General features: G+C 29.4%; 1 protein-coding gene across 2 annotated transcripts; it reads left to right on the top strand.

The window, feature by feature from the left end:
• The first annotated feature begins 1,547 nt into the window (after positions 1-1,547).
• On the top strand, positions 1,548-6,645 carry LOC111293020 (SET domain-containing protein). Of its 2 annotated transcripts, none has more exons than XM_022885712.2 (5): positions 1,548-1,672; positions 1,785-2,157; positions 2,525-2,721; positions 3,114-3,375; positions 5,756-6,645. In XM_022885712.2, the coding sequence occupies exons 1-5, from the start codon at positions 1,662-1,664 to the stop codon at positions 6,434-6,436; spliced, it is 1,524 nt and encodes a 507-aa protein (XP_022741447.2). In that variant the 5' UTR covers positions 1,548-1,661; the 3' UTR covers positions 6,437-6,645. The 2 variants fall into 2 exon arrangements, with proteins under 2 accessions (XP_022741447.2, XP_022741448.2); XM_022885713.2 differs by having other exon boundaries at positions 1,561-1,672; positions 2,678-2,721.
• The last annotated feature ends 2,666 nt before the right edge of the window (positions 6,646-9,311 follow it).

Here is a 9,311-nt window from a genome sequence, read left to right as displayed (position 1 = left end):
TGAAAAATAAAAAAACTTCTAATGCTAATATTTTAACTTTTTAATTAAAATTAAATAAAATATTTTTATTAATATAATAATATTTCAAGTCAAATTAAATCAAGTTTGAGTTTAAAATATTATATTCAAAGTTTTACTTGACTATAAATATAAAATATTTAAAATTAAAAATATTAAAAGACTTTTAATATTAATATATTAATTTTTAAGTAAAATTAAATAAAAATATTATTTATTAATATAATTATATTTTGGATAAGGTCAAATTAAGTTTGAGCTTAAAAAATCATATACAATATTTGACATGAGTAAAATTATACTCAAACACATTAATAAGTAATTTTACTCACAGATAACTCTTTTTTGAAAATTGTTTTTCCATTTTAAAAATGGTAAAATAATTTTCTAAAAAAATAATCTTATTTTTTGTAGACTAATAAATCATTTTTCGTTGACCAATTAAGTTTCTACTAAATAAATATCTAAAAATATAAAAATTATTTTCTACAAAACAAATGAACATTTTATTTTGGAATTCCATTACTATAATGCCACAAACTATCATAATTTTTTATACACTACATTGTTTACTCTCATGCCTTGTCTTTGTATTCACATAACAGACATTACATTTTTAATATAAAACATTACAAACAATGATAGTTGCTTTCAAGCAATAACCTTACCATGACACGTTGGAATATCTCTAGTTAAAATTAAAATCAAGTTTAGTTCAAAAAATCATTGAGTCAAGTCAAATTTTATTGACTATAGTGAAATTATTTATTTAGGATCACATGTCATCATTTGCAGCACACCTCTAATTTAATTTTTTTAATTTTTTTTATTCAGGAATAGAAATGATAATTGGTTAGGCCATGACAGGTTAGGATTATGTTCTCATTATTTTCAAGTTAATGAAATTTTGGGTTTTTTTTTGGATCATTTCTGAATTTAAGGTACAATTTATTTCATATTAAAATAATTAAATTTTATAATCAAATCAATTTAATTTTAGATTCATTTCATATTTATCCTTCAAATCTTCATATTCAAATTATTTTAAATTTAATATAATTTAAGTTCGAATTGAATGTATTTAAATTATTAATTTTTTGGGATAAAGTACAAATTTATTATTATACAGACGATGGTTTAAATTTATCATCAATTTTTTCAATTGATACAATTTTACCACCGTACTTTTAATTTTGGAACAAATTTCCTACCATATTTTAAATTTTAGAATAATTAAAAAACATTTAGTAGAACTTTCTATTAGTAATGGTTTCTAATAGAATTTTTTATTGAATATCTTTAATTGCTCTAAAATTCAAAATATGATGATAAATTTATTACAAAATTTTAAAAAAATAGTGATGAAATTATATAGTGATAAATTTGAATCACTGTAGTCGTAAATTTGTACTTTATTATTATTATTTTATCAAATTGGGTGGAATTGAATTCAGATTCGGGGAAGTTTGGACAGGTTGGCCCAACATCAACTTTACCGGCTCTAATTGTGGACTTTAGTGGATTAATTTATGATGTTCCTACGTAAAAAATAGAAAAAGAAATGCCCTAAAAGGCTGAAACGCTGTAGCGTGGCTCAACATAGAGCTGAAGCAGCTCACGCCGTCGAAGCTGCTGCTCCTCACATGGCCTCCAGGTAGCATTTTTTTTTTCTTAAAACAAAATGCTAACGGTAACAAACGAACAAATTCAACTCAAAATGCAAAGAGAAATTTTCATCGGTTGCTATTATCTCTTTGTACAAGCAGACGATTGAGGGCTTTCAAGAGGTGGATGAAGTCCGAAGGAATCGAATGCAGCCATACGCTTGAGTTCACAGACTGCCCAGAACAAGAGATTTCAGTGAGAGCCTTGTGTGATTTAAAGGAAGGTGATGTGGTCGCCAAAATACCAAAGGCTGCTTGCCTCACTATCAAGACCAGTGGGGCTCGGGAAATGATTGAATCCGCTGGTTTGGATGGTCCTTTAGGTCTATCGGTGGCTTTGATGTACGAAAAGAGCTTGGGTCAGGACTCTCCTTGGGCTGGTTACCTTCAGCTTTTGCGACGTCAAGAGTGCTTGCCTTTGGTTTGGACTCTGCGGGAGCTGGATTCTTTACTCTGTGGGACTGAACTACATAAGGTATGATGTATCTGCTAACTGATTCTGTTTTGGTTTTTGGGGTTGGGATCTTGCCCTTCTTGTTGGTTGATGATTTATAAAGCATCCCATTGATGTAACGAATAACAATTAGAGACGCTGGAATATTTCTAAGAATTGCATGTTGAAAGCCTGAAATCATTGTTAGGGAAAGTTGTGAAAATCTTTAAATAAAAATACCTGGAATCTTGGTGGAACATATGAATTGCTAACTAAAATTGTGGTGAAATGTGTCTTCTTGATTTAATCAACCTAGACCTTTTTAGCCTAATGGTTTTTATATAGAGATTAGAGTGTTTCAAGTGAATCTTGAAGTATCCTTGATAATTTATTCTATACCTCTAGGCAGACAGTTAAGGAAGACAAAGCTCTTATTTACGAGGATTGGAAAGAAAGTATTCTGCCTCTCGTATATTTGGCACCTCAAACCTTTATTCCAAGCGCTTTTAGTGTTGAAGAATACTTTGCTGCGAGAAGTCTTATTGCCTCTCGGTCTTTTCAGATAGATGAATACCATGGATTTGGGATGGTTCCTTTGGCAGATCTGTAAGTATACCCTCTCAATTTTGAAGATATCTTCATTATTATTTAAGGTCATTGTGGAATACATATTTACAAATGTTATGGATGATCTACCATTAAGTGGTCTGTGAATTTACTAAAGTGCATGCCATCCTAATTAAGGGAGTAGCATCAAGTCATTGCTTAGATTCATAGCTGTCATAGGTATATTATGGAGTATCGATTCCTATCTTTGATCTTTGCAACCATGGTATGTAGGCAAAATGCCAAAGCATTGTCTAAGTTTGTGATTAGGATTTTTACATTCTTTTACTCTTTCCAGGAATGTACTATATAACACAACATGATATGCCTATGGTAATTGTTCATAGCCTCAGTTTTTCCTTTCTTTCATTTTTTTTTTCTATGAAATCCAGCTTTAATCACAAGACAGGAGCAGAGGATGTACACTTCACCTCTGTATGCTCTAATCAAGAATATGACGATGATGCTGACAGTGACAACAGTGATAACAACAAATTAAGTAAAATTTCTGTCCAGGATAAGAAGGTGTTAGGTGCAGCTTCCAATGGTGAGAATTCGTACATTCACAGTGATTCAGAGTACTCTTCATCTTTTGGAGATGATCCTATGATGCTGCAAATGATTATGGTGAGAGAAGTCAAATCAGGTGTAGAGGTTAGCATCTACTCATGCCTTTTTTTTTTTTTTTCACTAAAATTCTACTGATATTATATGGTTATTATCTTCCCAATTCTACAATTAATGGCTCGAGTAACATGAGGGGTTTGTTAATAGACTCTGGATCTAGGTGCACTAGGTTGACTTTTGAGGAAAACCGGTCTCTTCTTGAGTTAGGCTTTTATTCAACCGCATGGCTTATCTTTTCTTTTACACAACCCAAGTTTGAAGATATTTTGAACTTGCAGCTAAAGTGAGAGTTAACCCAAAATTTTCTATTCTCTTAAATTTTATTAGGCTCATATTTGATTGGTGCTTTTGCTATTTGCTTTTTTACTATTTGAAAAATTGCTGTAAAACAAAGCAAAAGGTAAAAAAGCAATGTTATAATTAATTAGAAATGGGAAAAAATTAAAACTTAACGCCAATTATAACAAATTTTCTATATGGTAGAATTATCCATTTTATCACCTAAACAGAATTACATATTTGTGTATAATCCTTCAAAAAACAAAATTTAATTTCATATTCAAATGCCCTTTTTGCCTTTCTGCTTCCAAAAGCAAAAAAGAAATAGGAAAAATGCCAACCAAACTCATCAATAAAGCTTCTGTAATAGCTTTGAGAGAAAGCACATTTACAATTTTTGCTACTGATCTGCTTCATGGCTGCTAATATTTGCATTCCCAAGTGACCAATGAGAATTTTATCACCAAGCCAACAGCAGTAGCCTTCCTTCCCAGACTGTCTGACCTTCAAATTGAGGCCACCAGGAGGAGCAGGTGTGATAGGAGAGTTGGTGGGAGAAGGTGAGGGTAAAATGATCAATAGGGAGAGATTTGACATACAGAGATGTAAGACTTGGCTTGATGCTTGTGTGCATTTTGACCTTCAGACTGGCAACCATGTGTGACAAACAGAGAAGGTTGGTCTTGGGCTTGGATAGGCTCTTTGCATCTTGAGAGTTGGTGGGAATTATGAGAAGAAGTTGGACAGAAAAATTATTGGTGGATAGTAGATTTTGACTGGAGAGGGAATGAAAAATTCAGTGTTGGGACAAGGGATTACATTTTATGAGATTACCTCAAAATATAGTTTTATTATGCCAAACTTTCATTTTTTTCTATTGTTCATAGGTAGAAGTTGATAAATATGCTATTTAACATTTTTGTCATTAGCACAATCAAGAAAAAAGAATATATTGTGCTTTCTTTCTTTTCTATTTTATATTTAAATCTAAATGTGTGATATTATTACAAATAAAAGATGAAGACAATCAATTACTTTTAAATATTACATGGGAAGAATTATTAAGGTTGTAATTTTTATCTACCTCATTCTGTATTCACTTGTACTGAGTTAAAAAAGCTCATGACTGTGATATCTGTAATGCATGATGTAGTGTCCACTATGTCTACAATTGTGATAAACACTACATAGCCACAATAGCAATTTAAAACTTTGATATTCATCATTTAGGCTTTACTTGGTAGAGAGGATGGAAAGTGGTAAAGATGAAAAACTTGTTTATCTAATGGTTATGTTACAAAATAGGAAAGTATTTATTAATTTTAACTATTACATTAACAAATTTTTCATCCTTACTACTTTCCACTCTTTTTACCAAGCAAAGCCTAAAGCTGGCTATTTGGATAATGCATGTGAAAACAAAACCTTGGTCTTTATTTTTTTAAGTAGGTTTTGGGAATAATACTTCTCGTGAAAAACAAAACTGAAAGTTGTGGTACCTGTACAGAGCTAGAGTCATTAGTAGTGATTAATAGAGATTAAAACACAGGAATGGACTCATATCAGTGATGCCTCTTTCTTGTTTATTATTGAAGTGAAAGCTGAACCTCAATTATCTCAACATTGGTTCTTTTATATGCTGTCAAAGTCCTAGAAACAATTAAGCGTTGTCCTTCAAGTAAGTTTAAGAATGACGCCCCCCCTCTCCCCCCCCCCCCCCCCCTCCCTCCTCCCAAAAAAAAAAGTAATGAGTTCTCTCTCTTGGAATAATATTTTCCCTTTTCTTTTACCTTTCTTCTCTGTTGTGCTGTTTTGGCTTTTTTTCCCACGTGTGTGGGGTGTGGGGCCAGTTAGTTGACACATTGTTTTTTACATGCGCTTTTATTGCTTTTTCATCCTCTCTTGAATTGATCTTGTATATTCCATTTTTTCTGATTTGGGTATATGATTCTTATTTTGCCATGTCATTACTGCTTGTTTGGAACTTGTCCTTTGCTTTAACATTTTGTGCACTGGTTTGATAGATTTACCTTCTGAACATTCATTTCCTGTTTTAGTTCTATTCACATCCAGCTTTTGTTTTGCTAGCTCCCTTTTCTTAAGTGATTCTAAATTTTTCTTATCGCAGGTTTTTAACACATATGGATCACTTGGCAATGCTGCTTTGCTTCACAGATATGGATTTACAGAGCCCAATAATCCTTTTGATATAGTGAACATTGATCTGGAATTGGTCCTGAAATGGGGTTTTTCTCTGTTTTCTAATCGGTACTGCAGAGCAAAGTTGTCCCTTTGGAGAAGATTAGATTTTTCTGGATGTGTAAGTGAGAACTCCGAATATTTTGAGATCTCATCCGATGGGGAACCCCAAAGGGAGCTATTGACGTTATTATACATAATGTTATTGCCAGAGGATGCATGTCATAAGTTGGATATTAACATTTGCACTGCTGATAAGGTTGGTGGATGCATTGGCATGATGTTATCAGAAAAGCATAACATTAAATGGGACGGAAGCTCAGAAATAAGCAAGGAATTGTTGCTGACAGAAAAGGTTTGCAATGCCCTCTTGGCACTTGCTGATATTCGTGAGAGTTGTTACGGTTCAAAGACAATAGATGAGGATATGGAAGCTCTAAAGAGATGTTGCATGAAAGAAAGAAAATTATATCATTCTTTGGTGCTGAGAATAAGTGAGAGGAAGATCCTTGAGAAGCTTAGGACTTTTGCTACTATAGGAGCTCAAACATTTCAAACTGCAAAGAAAACCTTTACAAGGAAGATATTTAAGAGACGTAAGGTGACATAATTCATCCACGTTGCTTTGTTTTCCCGTACCAAACGGAAGGACTTTGGCTGGGCCATCATGCTTAGATGAAACTGATCGTGGAACACGTGATCGTTTTTTTTTTTTTTTTCATTCTTGCATCTATTATGAAAGAAACACGGGACTTTTTTTTTTTATTCTTGCATTTGACAAGTCAACAATGCCTTAATCAATATTACAATTGAATGTCATCTGTTGATCATTATTCGAAATTAACTAAAAAAAAAAACTCAAAGCAAAAATATATATAATTTTATTTTTTAAAATTGCAATATTATATATAATTTTTTAAAAGAAAAAAAAATTGCAATATTATATATTTAAAATTTTTTTAAAAAAATTAAAATATTAAAAAGAGTAAAAAATATATATAATAAGCCAAACTTGAAAATAATAAAATTAATTTAATAATATTATATATTCAAAAATAAATAATATATCAAATATAAAAAAAAAAGTAGGTTGCAAAAAAAAGTGAAGAAAACCTGCTTAAGAAGAAATTGATTAATTTAATAATTTAAAAAACAAAAAAAGGGAAAATGGAGAGAGAGAGAGAGAGAGAGAAGAGGAAATGGGTCCCATACAAAAGGTTATGGCTCCACTTGAAAAAATAATTTAATAATTAAAATAGAAAAATAAAAAAAGAGAGTAACACGTGACAACATCTATAAAATTTATATTGAAGAGGCAAATTTTGTATTATGTTAAATTTCTGGGTGAAACTTACCCATGAGGATAATTATAGAACTTGAATTTCAAACCATTCTTAGGGTTATTTTATATTTGAAACACTAATTAATTTTGTTTTTAGACATTTTATTTAGGATTATAGTGCTAATGAGTTTAAATATTAATTTTTTTTACTTTCCTTATTTTAATATATTTTAAAAAATATATATTTTGACATCCTTAATAAAAAAAATCCATATAACAACCATTCAAAATGCAAAACAAAAACAAATAATAATAATAATAGTAATAATAATAAATTGGATGAAATATTCATGTTTGTAGGATATTATAAATAAAATTTATGTAGCTAATTTTTGAGAAATAAGGTCAAGAATGTTGATATATTATATTACTTTTTTTTTTTTTTAAGTTTGATTTGATTCAAGTAAATTAATTTGGTAATTTTAACAATATTGGTAAGGAAGATTAGAAAAATTAATTCTTTTAATATTTTTAAACAAAATTAAAGGAGTTAATAAAATGAATTTTTAAATTAATTCTTCTAATATACCTATGATATTCTTAAAAACATGGATTACATGAATTAATCAGGTAGATATCATAAATTACTCTATTAAAAAAATAAAATATATAATAATTAGCAATATAATAGAAAAATATATGTATATAACATATTTATTAAAATATAAAATAATTACATGCCAATAATCTATTAGATCATTTGTATTCATTTAAAAAAATAATTTGTATTATGGTAAACTTGATTCGATGGATCTCATCCTCTTTTAAATCTTTATGATATCTTTGCTCTTAACTTGCGTTGAATTCTTAACAAATTAAAGTAGTATTTGGTTTATAAAAACAAGGTTGTTTTCTATTTTCATTTTCACAAAAACTAGAAAATGGATTAAAAATCTTGTTTTATTGAAAAAATAAAAAATGTTTTTCTAGAAAATGACAATGAAAACAGACTGAAATTTGAGAAAAAAAAAAAAAAAAAAGATGTTTTCAATGAAAACTCTTTTCTTCTCCTATTTCTTCTTCTCTTTTCTCTCTTCTGCAACTGCTTCCTCAAACCCCACACTCTTTCTTTCTCTTATTTCTTCCTTTTGAGTTGTTTTACTTTTCTTTTCCGATCATTCTGGTATGGCGTAGTTAGATGTAGAAAATGTAGGTTATAGAAGATCCTGTGGTTAACATTTCCATGTTTTTTAATCTGTAGCATCATTTGTAGATCTTTTTTCGTTAATTTAAAAAATGGATTCCTATTAAAAAGGGGCTCATCGAAGAATCTGTATCCAGTTCATTCTAGCAATTCGCCTACATTTCAAACAAAGCAGCCTTGCAGAACTGCAAGAAAAGCAATCTTTTCTCAGTCTTTCTTGAGCCCATTCGATGGCTACAAATCCTATATTTCCATCTCAATCCAACTTTCATCTTTGGCATAGTTCTTGTATGTGGCCTTAACCTCGGCTTCTTTGGCTCTTCTTTAAAGGAGTCTCAGACTACCATTCGAAAGATGCTTAGAAAGTTCAGCCCTTGGTCAATTATACATAAGCCATTTATAAATTACGTGCTTACAATTTTAATATGCATTTTGCTTTAATTATTTAATTATTATTTTTTGTTTTTTGTTTATAAAATGCATATATCAAACATATTTTTATAATTTCATTTTTCAAAACAAATTTTCATTTTTGTGAACTAAAAATGTTTTTTAAAATTCAAAAAAAAAAATTTATTTTCAAAAAATAAAAAAGTAAAAAAATATTCTTTTGCATTTCTTGGAGCAAAATTTTAGGAGCATTTTTTTTTCAAAAAAATTGGAAATTCTCTAATACCATTATATTTTCTCTTTCAAAATATTGATTTATTTTCAATTTTTTTTAGAAATATTGGATATGGTATTGTTAGAAATATTTTGATCATTTTTTAAACTTTCTTCACTTGTACTGTTGTAGTCAATATCATTCATTTTAATTGACAAAACTTATGATAAGAAAAAAATTAAAAAATATAAAAGAAATGAAAATCTAAAAAAATTAAAAATGTAAAAAATATATGCATATATAAAAAGGCAATATGAATTATAGTATGCATGTGATTGCATGTATCTGTAAATATACAGAATCTACTACTATTTCAATTGATAAATATGAAAACA

This window comes from Durio zibethinus, chromosome 10, assembly GCF_047325235.1.
Source record: "Durio zibethinus cultivar Kanyao isolate XHJ-2024 chromosome 10, ASM4732523v1, whole genome shotgun sequence".
Classification (NCBI taxonomy): domain Eukaryota; kingdom Viridiplantae; phylum Streptophyta; class Magnoliopsida; order Malvales; family Malvaceae; genus Durio; species Durio zibethinus.
This window is presented reverse-complemented; position numbering and strand designations above follow the sequence as displayed.